Consider the following 16,005-nt stretch of genomic DNA (forward strand, 5'->3'; position numbering starts at 1 on the left):
CTCCCTACCTACACTCACCTTTCCTGGCCCCATCCCCGCCTCTTCGATCTGTTTGTTTCCTCTCCACCTATCCTCTCCTCTATCCCTCTTCTATCCGCCTCCCACTCTCTCCCTATTTATTTCAAAACCCCCTTCCCCTCCCCCTTTTCTGATGAAGGGTCTAGGCCCGAAACGTCAGCCTCTCTGCTCCTATGATGCTGCTTGGCCTGCTGTGTTCATCCAGCCCTGCACCTTGTTGTATCGGGCCTAGACCCTTTTTCAGAAAAATTGGCCTGAAACGTCAGCTTTCCTGCTCCTCTGATGCTGCTTGGCCTGTTGTGTTCATCCAGCTCTACACCTTGTTATAACAATAGGGTCAAACATGAGTGACTACAAAAGTACAGTTGAATATTCATTGGCTGACGATTCACCCTGATGACTCAGTTGGTACATTACAAAACTTCATTTTGTGCAGTTTGGTTCCACACTAAGAATCAAAATTATCATTCTGTACCTGCCTCCTTATGGCAGGTTCTAAGTTAGCATTTGGCTACTATTTACTGCAGATGGTATCCAGATTTCATGTTCAGCTAGAGAATTAAAGTTGGCTGAAATTCTTTACCATTTGGTCTTAAAGGACACCCAGTGACAACTACTTTAAATTGTGTTTAAGTACACATGAACACATGGCATGATAAAAGTCAAATGTGATGGTGTATGTTATTTGTCTGAAATAAAAACAAAGTGCTGGAGAAACGCAGCAGCCTGACACCATTTATAAAATAAGAAACAAAGTTAATGTTGAGTCCATTAGGACTCTTTGGATATCTGGCGTCAATGGTACTTTGCTTTTATTTTACATTATTTACTTGCCTTCTGCTTTAATTTCAAGTCAAAAGTATAGTTTGTTTACATACGCTGCTCAGATAACTATCAGAATGAAACCACTCCAAGTCACATGGAACGGTAACTGTTCTATTTGTATCTAGCCCTTAAAATAGAGTTCACCTTTAGAGGGCTCCATGTGCTGTGTGCATACAAATGTTGTGACTCTGCCTGGCTGTTCACCTGTTTTGTGTCTGCAAACTGCACACCCAGGAAATCTGTTGGATTGCTGTAATGTCTGCTTCACAACTTGTATTAAAGTCAAAGAGTCATACAGCATGGAAACAGACCCTTCGGTCGAACTCATCCATGCCAACCAGGTTTCCCAAACTAAACTAGTCACATTTTATCTGCATTTGGCTTCTAATACTTCATACTTCTAAACCTTCCCTGTTCATGTACCTACCCAAATGCTTTTTTAAAATGTTGTAACTGTACCTGCACCCACTACCTCCTCTGGCAGTTCATTCCATATATGCACTACGTTCCGTGTGAAAAAAATTGCACCTCAGGTCCCTTGTAAGTCTTTCCCCTCTCACCTTAAACCTATGTCCTCTAGTTTGGATTCCCCTACCCTCAGGAAAAGACATTAGCTATTTACATTACCTATGACCCCCATGATTTTATAAACTGGTATAAGGTCAACCCTCAACTTCCTACGTTCCAGGGAAAAAAGTCCCAGCCTATCCAGCCTCTTATATATCAAACCCTCTAGTCCTGGTAAAATCTGTGTAAACCTTTTCTGTACCAGGGCAAAAGCAGCATCACCAATGTCTTGTACAGTCATAACATGACATCCCAACTCCTGTACTCAATGCTCTGACCAATGAAGGCAAGCAAGCTAAATGCCTTCTTCACCACTCTGTCTACCTGGGATGCCACTTTCAGGGAACTATGTATCTGCACACCTAGGTCTCTTTATTTGACAATTTGCTTTACCACTTTAAATAAACAAATTCCTGGAATGAACTGGTTAAATCAATCCCTGATGGGAAACTATTAGGCTATGATCACTAAAATGAAAGCAACTGAGCAACTCAAATTAGTTAGAACATCATTAAGGTGAAAGTGTCTTAAGCTCTAGAAATAAGAAGAACGACTGGTACAGGAAAAGCCAATAAAATTTTTTTTAAAAAATCAGGGACAGCATCTAACATTAAAGTTTTATTGAAATACTGACAAAAAATGCAAATATACAGCACGGACAGAGGCTATTTGGTCCAGCTCATCCATGCCAGCTTTTTACTTCATTAATCCAAATCTAACAATACTGTTTGGCCCACAATATTCTCTCTCTCAAAGATGTAGCTATCCTTAGCTGATGCAATGGTCTTCTGTGGCAAATTAACCCATGTTCCAACAATTTTCTGGATAAAAGATGATGTTTATTTATATTTTTTCCCACTCATTAACAGTATTAAATTGATGAATAAAGTAAAACAAAGAACTGCGGATGCTGGAGATCTGAAACAAAAGCAGGAAATGCTAGAGAAACTCGGCAGATCTTGCAGCATCCGTGGAAAGAGAAAAAACAGTTGACATTTCGAGTCCAGTGGCCCTCCCTCAGAATCAGGACCAGCTCTAGCAAAGGGTCAGTGGTCTTGAAATAGAAATTCTACTTTTTCTCCACAGGTGCTGCCAGACCTGCTGAGTTTCTCCAGCAATTGTTGTGTTAGATTAAATTGATGACCTGTCAACTCCAAATCCGTGTGGAGGAAATAACTTCTTTCCCTGCGTGACCTCAAAACTTTAAAAATCTCTTATCAAATCTGCTCAGCCTTTTCTATTCTACCAGAAAATACAATTACTTAAGATTTTCTACTGTCACTATAGTTCTTTAACACTCATAAAAGCCTATGGAGAGTTGAGAATCTCATAGTACAGATTATTAAAAGATACTGTAACCCCCTCCAGTTTCCAATCAGAATTCATGCCAACTTAGCCTGCACAGCAGTAATCCTGTGCAGGCTGATCTTGAAAACTGACTAAGATATGGAAAGATTGTTTCCCCCTCGTGGGAGATTCTAGGAGCAGACGGCATAATCTCAGAATAAGGGGTCATCCATTTGAAACATAGATGAGAAGGAATTTATTTTCTCAGAGGGTTGTAAATCTATGGAATTCTTTACCACAGAAGTCTCTTGAGGTTGGGTCATTAAAAATCTCTCAGTCTTGAATATGCTTAATCAATGAAGGAATCAAGGATTAGGGGAGAAGGCGGCAGGAAAGTGGAGTTCAGGATTATCAAATCAGCCATGATCTCATTATATGGTGAAGCAGTTTCAAAAGGCTGAATGGCCTACCTCTGCTCCTATCTCCTGTGGTCTTAAAAAAAAGGAAGAACTTAACACAACTTCTTTCCCCCAGCAAAAGGTGGGATGCCTCCAAATATGATCACGCAAGTGGGAAAATGGCAAATGAGGGCCAAGCTTTGATCTTGGGGCAAAGAGGAGCATTTTTGTTCAATAAAGGAACTTAGTTTGCTTTAACCTGTGTTGGCCCCTTCTGACCATCAATCCAGCTTCAGGCAGCTCTGATCTGGTGAGAAAGCCAAGCATACCTCAGGTTGAAATCCCTGGTGAGGTACTTGAACCCCAAGATGCATATTTAAAAGAGAAAAATGTTGGCTTGGAAGAGTAATCCTTGTAGCCCATGATTTAGTGTTGAAGTCAGTCAATCAGATCTGGCAGATAAGCAGTTTCCAAGCCTGTCCATTTTAACAGCAACTCCACCTAGTTTCTCACAGCTGGTTCAAATGCTGGCTGCTCATTAATATGCAGGTATCGCCATGCATCCTGTTTTCATTTACTCAACATTAAAACAGAGTTAGAAATATACAGTATTTGAACAACAGGTTTACTTTATGGGTTATCGTTTACCTGGCTTATAATGAAGAACACAATAGTCATGGCAGCACATGTCAACGTGACAAGCATCAAGAATTTGAATCGAAAGATTAGGCCCTGTTAAAAAAAAATAAAGAAGCAGTCAGCAAAATCACTGGCAACACATTAGTTAATATCGTGAATGGTTCACTCTTCTATCCATTTCAAAACTGAAATCATCATTTCATACCTGCCAGAAATTCCACACCCAGTCAAACTCTGATCCTGACTTGCCTCTTCAAAGTCCTCATGTATTTCTTAAATCATTGCCCATTGCTGCTGCAACTTTCTGGCTGAACCCTCTAATCAGGTTTCCACTTCTCCCAAGCACTAATTAAAAATCACAAATAAACCCTTTGTACTCCCCTTCAGCCTTCAACAGACCAAACCACATTACCTTCCTCCTCTACCTCTCCTTCAATATCCAGCTCAAACATCTCCAGAAAAAGCTTCCTAACCCTGTTCCATTACCTCTAGAATCACACAGAGATCCATCCCTACATCCACCTTGTTTGGCTGTTACCCTTCAGCAGCAACATTCACAGACAGACCCAGGTGGGTATTAACAGCAAACATCCATTTCCTCCACAACTACTCCCAATCTTCCAAATTTCATTCTTGGACAAACCAATTTCCTTTACTGAACAATGGGATAACTGTAGCGATAGATTTCAGCCCAACCACAAATTCCACATTTCATTCCCCTGTCCTTGTTCAATCTCGAGTGGAGCTTAAGCTTGCAAGCCAACATCCTCTCCAACACAAAACATCACTTCCGTCTCTGAAGCATTTCCTCCTCACGTCAACAACAAAACAAAATTGCTGGAAAAATTCAGCAGGTTTGGCAGCGTCTGTGGACAGAAATTAGAGTTTTTGTTTCGGTCCAATGATCCTTCCTCAGAATCCTTCACTGCCCACTTCAGTTTATTTTGTCACTAAAATCTAATCCTTGCTCGTCATTCTAAGTTCTCAGCCAATTTTCATAAAATTTTACCTCATCAATATCCAATCCAGCAATTTCGTTTGCATGCTGCCCACCCAGCCACCTATCACCACTGTCTTTGGTGTCCAACTTATTCCTAGATCACTGATGTCAATTGTCATGTATTCTAAATCCATTCATGGTTTTGTCCTCACTTGGTCAATCTACATTGATTAGCACTGATATTAGTTACTAGGTATTTTCTATTTAAATTACAGCTGTACCAGCACTGTGGATAGCAGATGTGTTCGTTTTGCCTTCTGGGGTACACGCAATGGAACTGAATCTTGGATAGGGCCCAACAGGCAGCAAACGTGACACTGCCAAATTTGAATTGCTGATCAAAAATGATGCTTTGCCCCGTTCACATAAACATTTCTCCAGTTGGTTCGCATCTGCAAAAGTGCTGACGTCATCCATCGTGCCACCCAAGGGCTGTGAAAAACGTCTCTCGGACAAGACTATCTCTGGTCTTTCCCACTGAAATATCTTGCTGCCTCGCTGCACTAGTATTGACAGACCCTCTGCTCAGCTCTTTGAGCCAACATATCCTTCCTCCCTCCCATTTGATTCTACTCTCCCAACATTTGTGGGGCTCCTCTAGGCCAACCAGAATTTTCAGAGTACATATACTCCTTCTAAAGCACAAAGTGAACTGTTGGTAGTGCACTGATTCAGTGATCTATACAAAGTGGGAAATTTGTACTTAAACATTATAAACATGCTTAATGCTCACTATCAGCCAGGGATACATTTGAAGGGTGGTTAGTTTCGGAGTTATCAACTGAAAAATGTTAGACTTTGTTTAAAAAAAGTATTCTGCTAAATCTTTAAAAATTATAATTTCTAAAATCTTCCAAAAGTTTGCATACTGGAGTTCTTCATTAATCAGTCCCTTACCATCATCTCCCCTATTTTAAGTCGGTAATGCTACTTCTTCCTCTTTTCAACCCCCTCAGCATTTAATCAAAACTTTAGATTGGAATTTAATGTTCTACATGGCAGTGAGTTTGAGGATCCATTTAATTGGGTTGAAGGGTGCTGGCTGGGAAATCAGCCACCTGCCTGCCTGTATCTGATTAAGGCTAGGCTTTCCACCCAGATACTAAGTGAAGTCTTTTGGGTTTATTTGCTGACTTCCTGGGGTGAAGTGGGTTGGGAAAATCACAGTGCTTGATTGGGGAACCTAGTATCAAGACGGAAAATCCAAACACTGCCTAGTTCAGCATCTAATGGGTACCTACGTCTAGAATGCCTTCTCCAATGATGTGATGCTGTACTCCCGCAGACAACAGCCCTGTCATCACCATTAAATTCCATTTATATAATGTTTACAACATAGAGGAAGGCCACTTGGCTTGTTTCCACGCTGGCTCTCTGAAAGAGTAAATAGTTTGGTTTGCCCAGCCCTCAAAAGGTATTTTTCTCTCCAAGTAATGATCTAAGTTAGTTTTGGAGGCCTCAATTGAATCTACAGTCTCAGGCAGTGCATTCCAGCTTCTAACGACACAGTCTGAAAAAGTTTTTCATGTCACCATTTATTCTTTTGCCAGTTGCCATAGAGCAGTGTCCTCCGCTTCTGGACTCTTGCACTAATGGAAAAGATTTTGATGATCCACTCTGTCCAGATCCTTCAATTCAGAACTTTTGTGGCCCCAGACCCACCAATTGTTTATGCTGACACTCTTCTTTCAAAACCATGAATGAATTTAGAATACATGACAATTGACATACTCCCACCATTCCCCATGTTTCTATCTTCAGTTGCCGCTGTAAACAGTTGAACACTGCAACCTTCTTTCATAATGCTAAGTAACATTACATCAATAAAATGTGGAGCTGGAAAAGCACAGCCGGTCAGAAAGCATCTGAAGAGCAGGAAAGTCAACATTTCGATCCAAAATCCTTTAGTCAGGATTGGGGAGGGGGAGGGGAGCCCAGAAACAGAAGGAGTGCGATGGGGCTGGGGGAGGGTTGGTGGAATGGAGATAGGTGGATGGAGGTAGGGGGTTAACGTGGTTGGTCAGTGGGAAGGGTGGAGTGGATAGGTGAGTTGGAAGATGGACAAGTTGGGGAAGGAGAGATTTTGAAGCTGGTGAAGTCAACAGTCAGGCCATTGGACTGTAAGGTCCCAAGGTGAAATATGAGGTGTTGTTCCTCCAGTTTACATTTGGCCTCAGTCTGACAGAGCAGAAGGCCAAGGATTGACATGTCACCAGGTGAGAGGGAGGGGACGTTAAAGTGGATGGCAATTGGAAGGTCGGGTTGGTTGGTGCCTGTAGAGTGCAGAAGCTCCGCAAACCGGTACCCGAGTCAGCTTCTGGTCTCCCGATATAGAGGAGACCGCATCGGGAGCAACAGATACAGTAGATGAGGATAGATGAAGTGCAGGTGAGTTTCTGCTGGATTTAGTAGGATTGTTTGGGGCTTTGGACGGAGGGGAGATGTTGGGGCAGGTGTAGAACCTCGTGCAGTTGAGGGGAAAGGTCCCGGTGTGGTGGAGGGGCTGGTGGGGCATGTGGAGCTGATGAGGGAGTGAATGGTGCCTGCGGAAGGCAGAGAGGGGTGGGGAGGGAAAGATGTTTTTGGTGGTGGGGTCTGATTGTAGATGGCAGAAATGTTGCAGGATGACGTGATCTATTCGGAGTTTGGTGGGGTGATATGTGAGGACCAAGGAGACTCTATCCTTATTGTTGTTGGGGTGGAGAGAGGGTTTGAGAGCAGAAGCGCGAGAAATTGGGGAGCTGCAGTTAAGGACATCCTTAATAACAGAGGAGGGGAAACTATGATCTCTAAAGTAGGAGGATATCTGTGAAGTCCTAGAGTAGAACACCTCATCCTGGGAGCAGATAGGCAGAGGTGGAGGAGTTGAGAGTATGGGATAGAATTTTTGCAGGGGTGTGGGTGACAGGAGGTGTAGTCGAGGTAATTGTGGGAGTCAGTGGGTTTGAAATGGATGTCGCCGGTGAATCGATTACCAGAGATGGAGACGGAGAGGTCCAGGAAGGGGAAGGAGGTGTCGGAAATAGTCCAGGTGAATTTGAGGGCATGGTGGAAGGTGTTGGCTAAAGTGTTCGAGCTCTTCACGGGAGCATGAGGCAGCTTCGATACAGTCAACGTAGCGGAGAATGACCCTCTACCTGCATCACCAGCTTCAAAATCTCTACACTCCCAACCTGTCTATCTTCCTTCTCACCTCTCCACTCCACCCTTCCCACTGACCAACCACAATAGACTCCTACCTGCATCCCACCAACCCTTCACCAAGCCCCACCCCCCTCCCTTTATTTATTTCTGGGCTCCCCTCCCCCTTCCCAGTCCTGATGAATGGTTTTGGCCTGAAACGTTGATTTTCCTGCTCCTCGGATGTTGTCTGATCATCTATGCTTTTCCAGCTCCACATTTATTGACTGTAGCTTCCAGCATCTGCAGTCCTCACTGTCTCCAACATTGAATCAATACTGAATGCAGTTTTAGCAGGGTAGCCCAACCATGGTGTCATTGGTAACCATACCAACATCATTCAAATATCTTAATGAAGATAAGTTGTAGGTTCAAAACCATTCCTTCATAATTTATTTGGGGTCTGGATTCATTCCAGAGTTGGGGTAAGAGAACAAGATGAGAAATCCATGCCAAATAAATCTGTAACAGAGATAAAGTGGGGCTGGCGATATAACACATTTGTACAAGAGATAAAAGAGTCACTAAGGAGCTACAGACCAGACAACATTTCTAGGATTCATACTGAAGCATTAAATTGAAGCCCCTAGAAAACCCCTAGATCTCGATTAAATATACAGATTTATAAAAAGATCATGCCTGACAAATTTATTTGTGTTTTCTCAGAGAATAAAGAACACGTACTGGGAAAGGAATTGCAGTACCATAGGATTATTTTTTCAAAAGGCATCTATTTGTGAAGGTGCCATGAACTGGATAAAATTAATGCGACAGTGTTAAGATGGACTGGCCTTCCATGAATGAGGCATATAATCCATGATATACCCAGGGACCAATGTTACAACCACTACTAAAAAAAAAAAGTTATGGACTTGGCTGTAGAAGGTACTGCATCAATGTTTGCAACTAAATGCAATTTGTAGAGTGGGAGGGTAGCTGGCAAGTGAAATTTCACAAACTGTGTGATCTTACATTTTAGGAGAAGGGAACGTTACATGCTAAAATATGGAAAGTGTATAAGAAGAGAAGTTGTGGGCTTCAAATGGAAAAACAAAACTACGCATTAGGAGGATTAAAAGTGCATTTAGGATTAGAGTATTATATAAAAACAGGCTAGAGTACAAATAGAAGGAAGTAAAACTAGACTCTACAAAATTATCGGTTTGCCTACCTTGAGAAAATGGTCTCCAGTTTGATGCATTCTACTTTAGAAGATATGAAAGCTATGGAGGAGTTGCAGGGCAGATTTATTAAGATATAAGTGATGAGCAAGGAGCGGGAAATGACATTTTAACTAAAGCAGAAGAGATTAATGGAAATATTCAGAAGAGTGAAGGGCTTTGCTAAAAAATATATATTCTTTGATCAGTCATTGGAGGATACCAGGTTAAGATTGTTCAATAAGAGAAAAATTAGAACTGTTTCAAATAGCACAGAACTGTTAAGTACGATGCATGAATAGAATATTGAGTTCATGCTGCTTTTGAAAAAGGGAAATGAATAAATATTTGGAAATAAAAAATTAACTAAAGGGCATGGAGAGTAAAAGTAAATGGATCCCTCTTTCAGGGTTCATGCAACACAAATGGTCCAAACTCTTTCTGTGCTGTAAAATTCAATATTGCACTGTACAGTCTTCATTTTTACCTCATAGTGTAGTCTCCTTGCTTTGGACATGGCTGGGAGTGAACATTGTTTGCCACTTATATTTCGGAAGACCTGGAACACCATGAAACACAAAAAGAAGAAATACAGACAAGCACAGATACCTGCGACGATAATGAAGGCCATCTAGATTTACAGCTGTCAAGGTAAACAGTGATTTGATTTTGTGGTTTAAACTGCTCTTGAAGAGATTGTCTCCAACAGAAAACAACATTACCCATTAATGCTGCCAGATGGTTTACAAATAAAAATGGAATCTCAGAGTCACAAATTATACTTTGGAAAGGGCATAAAGTTACTGATTCAATATGGGATATAATCTCAGCTCTTTACATGCGACAATATCAGCAATACACCCAGACCAGATTGCTGTCTTAAACCAAACCTTCACCTCACTGAGTAAAAGTGCAAAATGAGAACCACAATGATCCTTACCCTGAAGCTGAGCTCAAAGTGTACCACCCGTCTAGCCCCATTCTATCCCTCCAATCCCACCTTAACTGAGATCAGCTTACACAGTATCCTTAAATCTTCTAGTTTGTATGGGTCACAACGCCCACACTGGCCAGTGACTTAGCAGCTGAGATACTGAGAACCGAGTGCTACCTGTCATTTTATAATGCATTTAATGAAATAATTGCCAGTGGTTTACAGCAATGGTAAACAATAAAGAAAAAAAACTGCAAATTCTGGATACCAAAGTGAATAATAGAAACAGAAAAAGCCTATCTGTACACACCAGCTCCATATGCTGCAAAAAGGACAAATGGGAGCACACTCCTTATACCTTCCCCATAGAAATCATTCAAGGAAATTGCTTCTCTGCACTGTAGTCCATTCTATTTGCATTGGATTTAAATTCTAGTGCCTACTGTAGTAAACAATTGCATGATTGGGGTCCTTATCATACTTAACCACTATATGGTACAGTATCTCATCTTTTTTCTCTTTAAATACACTGACAATTTCCAACATTTTTCCATTTTTTGCTTTTCTCCCAGTTTTGTACATTTTCACTCTAATCCCATGTGTGTGGGTGTTGATGAGACACAAATACTTCCTTGCTTGCCTGAGGATACAGAGGCAAACTGTACCATTTCCTAACCGCAAATGCTGTGCTAGTTCAGTCTTATTATTGAACACAGGCCAGGGAGTAACTTCCTGTTCTAGATAATCCATTCCAGTCCACTTACAGGGCTTAACAACTAAATAATGAAATAACAAGGTGTGGAGCTGGAGGAACACAGCAGGCCGGGCAGCATCAGAGGAGCAGGAAAGCTGACGTTTTGGGTCAGACACTTCTTCAGAAATGGGGTCGGGGAAGGGAGCTCTGAAATAAATAGAGAGAGGGGACGGTGATAGCAGGTTGATAGTGGAGCGGATAGGTGGGAGAGAAGACGGACAGGTCAAGGAAGCAGGGATGAAGCTGGTAAAGGTGAGTGTAGGTAGGAAGTGGGGATGGGGATTGGTCAATGAGGAGGGAGGGGCGGATAGGTGGGAGAGAAGACTGACAGGTCAAGAAGGCGGGATAAAAGGGGGGGGCTGGTCTTGGGATGAGGTTGGGGGTGGGGGAGATTTTGAAGCTAGTAAAGTCCACATTGAGACCATTGGGTTGTAAGCTTCCAAGGCGGAATATGAGGTGCTGTTCGTCCAGTTTCCGGGTGGCATCGTGGTGTCACTGGAGGAGGCCCAGGATGGACATGTCGTCCGAGGAGTGGGAAGGAAAGCTGAAGTGGTTCACAACTGGGAGGTGCTGCCGTTTGTCATGAACCGAGCGTAGGTGTTCCACAAAGTGGTCTCCAAGCCTCTGCTTGGTTTCCCCGATGTAGAGGAGGCCACATCAGGAACAGTGGATACAATAGACCACATTAGCGGATGTGCAGGTGAACATGTTTAACGTGGAAGGTTTTTTTGGGGCCTGGGATGGAGGTGAGTGGGGAGGGTGGGGAGGTGTAGGGGCAGGTGTAGCACCTCCTGCAGTTGCAGGGAAAGGTGCCAGGGGTGGTGGGGCTAGTGGGGAGTGTGGAGCGGACAAGGGAGTCACTGAGAGTGCGGTCCCTCCAGAAGGCCGATAATGGGTGGGGAGGGAAATATGTCCTTCGTAGTGGGGTCAGATTGCAGGTGACTGAAAATGATGTGTTGAATCTGGAGGTTAATGGGGTGCAGAATCTTCTGTAGGTGGATCAGAGATGGGCCGTGAGAGTTCTTAGAGGCTGGCTTATGCTAGATCCTTATGTCTATGGACAGGGGTGCAATGCCTGAAAAATGTGCCCTAAGATGTTGTCACCTGGCCATAGAGGTCTACAGCACAGAAAAATGCCCTTCAGCCCATTAAGTTTACACAGTCTAAAACAACCACTTAACTATTCTATTCCCATTTTCCAGCACTGGCCTTGTATGTCTTGGCTGCGCAGGTGCACATCTAAGTACTTCATAAATACGCCTCTACCACTCTTACAGGCAATGAGTTCCAGATTCCCACCATTCTCTGGGTGCAAAAAAAAATTATCCTCACATCTCCTCTAAACCTCCTGCCCGTTACCTTAAATCTACGCTACAATCATTGAATTGTCCAATACGGGAAAAGGTTTCTGCCTACCCTGTCTATGCACCTGATAATATTGCACATCTCAAATCATGCCTCCCTCAGTCTTCTCTACTGCAAAGAAAACAACCCAGTCAATCCAATCTCTTTTTGTAACTAAAACTCTCCAGCCCAGGCAACGTCCCGGTAAATCTCCTGTGCACCCTCTCCGGTGCAATCACATCCATCTAGAATATGGATTCCAGAACTGCATACAACAGATGTGGCCGAACCAACATTTTATACAGTTCTATCATAATCTTCCTGCTCTTAAACTCTATGCCTCTGCCAATAAAGGCAAATATCCCGTATACCTTGCTAACCACTTTATCTAGCTGTCCTGCTACTTTAAGGGAACAATGAACATGCATATCAAAGTTCCTCTGATCCTCTGTTCTTCCCAGGGTCCTACCGTTCATTGTGTGTTTCCTTGCCTTGTCTGTCCTGCACAAGTAGATCACCTCACACTTTTCTAGTTTTCATTCTAATTGCTACTGATCAACCCATCTGACCAACCCATCTTTATCCTCCTGTAATCTAATGCTATCCTTCACTATTTAACACCTCACCAAGTTTTGTAAAATCTGCGAACTTACTGATCAACCCTCCTACATTCAAGTCCAAATTGCTTAAATATACCACAAACAGCAACCGCCCAAGACTGATCTCTGTGGAACTCCACTGGACATAGGCTTCCAATCACGTAAACACTTCCAGCCACTCAGCCAAATTTCCTTGGATCCCATAAGCTCTTATCTTTGCTATCAGTCTCCCATGGGGAACCTTATTAAAACATGGCGATCTTCTACAGCAAGCAACAAGAAGTTGCTGCTAGGTACCCACTCTGACTTCCATGTCGATAATTCGTAACAATCAGCTTATTTGGCACATTTGTTAAGATAGGAAGCCAAATGTCATTGAGAAAAGTTGCAATATTAATAAGGCTTTTAATTGACTATAAGCCTCCTTAATTTGCGGCTCGTTGTCACCTAGTGAGATGGTCCAGGCATCGAGATAAATCTTGGTGGACTTTTCATTTGATTCTGCTAATAATCCCACCATTGCTGACATCGCTTAGACCTCTATAGAATTCTGCCAATAATGCCAGAGCATTAGGAAAGAGGATGCTGATTGCCAATTGATACGTACTCTCCTCACATACAATAGAAATTGTTTTCCATTTACTTGGCAATTCTTGAAAATTGTCTTCATGAGTGGAAGATGAAAAACTTCGACTACTGTCTTTTTAAGGAGTGAGCATTGTATGAGAAAAAGCTAGAAATATAAAAATAGGGAGCAGGATTTTTTACAGTTATTTTGAAAGGAAAAAAGTGAAACTTCAAGAGTGTGTATTTGAGGCACTAATAATGGGAAATAAAACAATTACTGAAGCACTGAAAAGCTGTTGTGTGTCTGTTTTCACTAAGACAGACAAACAACATTCCAGAAATACTGCTCAAAAAGGTGGAAGGAGGAGAGGAACTTAAAGTAATTACACTCACCATGGACAGAGTACTACGAAAATTGCTCAAACTTAAAGTGAACAAGTCACCAGGTTCCAATAGACTTTATCCAAGGGTTTTAAAAGAAGTGGCTGCTGAGATAACAGAAACTTTGATTGTGAATGAGGAATTTTGAAAATTATATCAGTCTCCAAATGGAAAATCGCGAATTAACTATTGCATTGACGAAAAGGAGGGAAACAGAAAGCTGGAAACTATAGACCAGGTAACATAATGTGCTTACAACACAGTCTTTAAAAAAATTTAATACAGTCAGACTCTTTTATGAAAAGGATACATAATGTTTGACTAGTTCTTTCAGGTATAACAAAGAATGTGGAAAAAGGGGAACTGTAAGGGTGGTATTGTTCAATTTCCAAAGGCCAATGGGAAGGTGTCACAAAAAGGTTGCACCACAGAATATGAACTCATGGTAGAGGGCACAACATACTGGCATACAGAGAGGATTTGTTTAAGCTAATGGGAAGCAGAGGTTTTTGGCAAGCTGTAACTAGTGATGTTGCACAGGATCAGTTCAGGGCCTCAGCTTTTTAAAATCTATAATCAAATATATGGATGAAGGGATCAAAGGTATGGTTGCTAGATATGCTGATGACACAGATAAGCAAGACAGCAAGTTGTGGAGGGCACATAAAGTCGTCTGCAAAAGGATAGGTTAGGTCAGTGGGATAAATAGAATGGCACAGGGAATATAATGTGGGAAAATGTGAACCTGTCCACTTCTGGCAGAATGAACAGAAAAGCAGCATATTATTTAAATGGAGAAGTAGAGGAATCTGGCTGTCCTGGTATATGAATCACAAGTTAGCATTTAAGTACACCAAATAATTAGGAAATGGCTCTCTTATGGGAGCGACTACAATTAGGAGACACAGTTTAAAAGTAAGATAGAGATGAGGAAATATCTGTCCTTTTAGAGGACATGCTGAATTCTCGTGGCAGAACAGAGGCAGGATCATTGAATGTATCCTTTTCAGACTGAGTTAGACCGATATGGTATGGCAATAGACAGGGAAGTGGAGGAGTTGATGCCACAAACAAATCAGTCATGAATTGATCAAAAGACAGTGCAAGTTTGCATGGTCAAAAAGCTATCTTGCTTCCAATTCATATGTTTGTTTGTCTGTAAATATGGTTATCCATAAATATTATTGTAACCCACTGTTTTAACTTATGTCAGCAAATTTTATATAGTCACAGGAATCAAACCAAAAAAATCTTCTGATCTACACAGTTCAACTACATACTGTTTTGACCAACCAAGACACCAGGGAGCTGAAGCATAAGGTTCTTTTAATGATAACTTCTATCTTTTAGTTTTCTAGGATGTTTTTTTGGATCAGCTTTGTGGATCCTCCATTTGCTTTTATAATGTTGTAGTCACTAAAACAGTGACAGTTATGGTAAAAAGCCACTGTTTCTGTTCGTACTCTGGGCACTTTAAGTGAAGTACAGTCAGACTTGAAAGAGGAAGGAGGAAGAGGAGAAATGCACTGAAGCTGTTCCCCGAGTGGCACTTGTCCAAACCAGCAAGCTCTTCACAAAACTAAGAACATCCTTCAAAGATAGTAGGAACTGCAGATGCTGGAGAATCCGAGACAACAAGGTGCAGGGCTGGATGAACACAGCAGGCCAAGCAGCATCATAGGAGCAGAAAGGCTGACGTTTCGGGCCTAAACCCTTCATCAGAAAAGGGGGAGGGGAAGGGGGCTCTGAAATAAATAGGGAAAGAGTGGGAGGCGGATAGAAGATGGATGGAGGAGAGGATAGGTGGAGAGGAAACAAACAGGTCAAAGAGGCGGGGATGGAGCCAGTAAAGGTGAGTGTAGGTGGGAAGTTAGGGAGGGAATAGGTCAGTCCAGGGAGGACGGACAGGTCAAGGGGACGGGATGAAGTTAGTAGGTAGGAGATGGGGGTGCGGCTTGAGGTGGGAGGAGGGGATAGGTGGGAGGAAGAACAGGTCAGGGAGGCGGGGACGAGCTGGACTGGTTTTGGGATGCGGTAGGGGGAGGGGAGATTTTGAAGCTTGTGAAATCCACATTGATACCATTGGGCTGCAGGGTTCCCAAGCAGAATATGAGTTGCTGTTCCTGCGACCTTCGGGGTTCCGCCGCATCTGCTCCCAGGATGAGGCATTCCACTCCCGTACATCTCAGTTGTCCTCGTTTTTCAAGGACCGTAACTTCCCCCCCCTCAGTGGTCGAGAACGCCCTCAACCGTGTCTCCCACATCTCCCGCAACTCATCCCTCACACCCCGTCCACGCAATAAGAACCAAAAAAGAATCCCCCTCGTCCTCACGTACCACCCCACCAACCTC

The 16,005-nt window shown here is 42.6% G+C and overlaps 1 protein-coding gene across 1 annotated transcript in view; it reads right to left on the reverse strand.

The window, feature by feature from the left end:
* The window catches only part of LOC109936088 (Wnt ligand secretion mediator), a 137,562-nt gene that overhangs the window by 14,462 nt on the left and 107,095 nt on the right, over positions 1-16,005 (reverse strand). The window contains exons 8-9 of the mRNA XM_048602081.1: positions 9,562-9,705; positions 3,744-3,827 (exon numbers count right to left, since the gene is read on the reverse strand). Coding sequence (XP_048458038.1) covers positions 3,744-3,827; positions 9,562-9,705 — 228 coding nt within the window. The remainder of the gene's footprint in view (positions 1-3,743; positions 3,828-9,561; positions 9,706-16,005) is intronic.

Source organism: Rhincodon typus, chromosome 10, assembly GCF_021869965.1.
Source record: "Rhincodon typus isolate 14 chromosome 10, sRhiTyp1.1, whole genome shotgun sequence".
NCBI lineage: Eukaryota > Metazoa > Chordata > Chondrichthyes > Orectolobiformes > Rhincodontidae > Rhincodon > Rhincodon typus.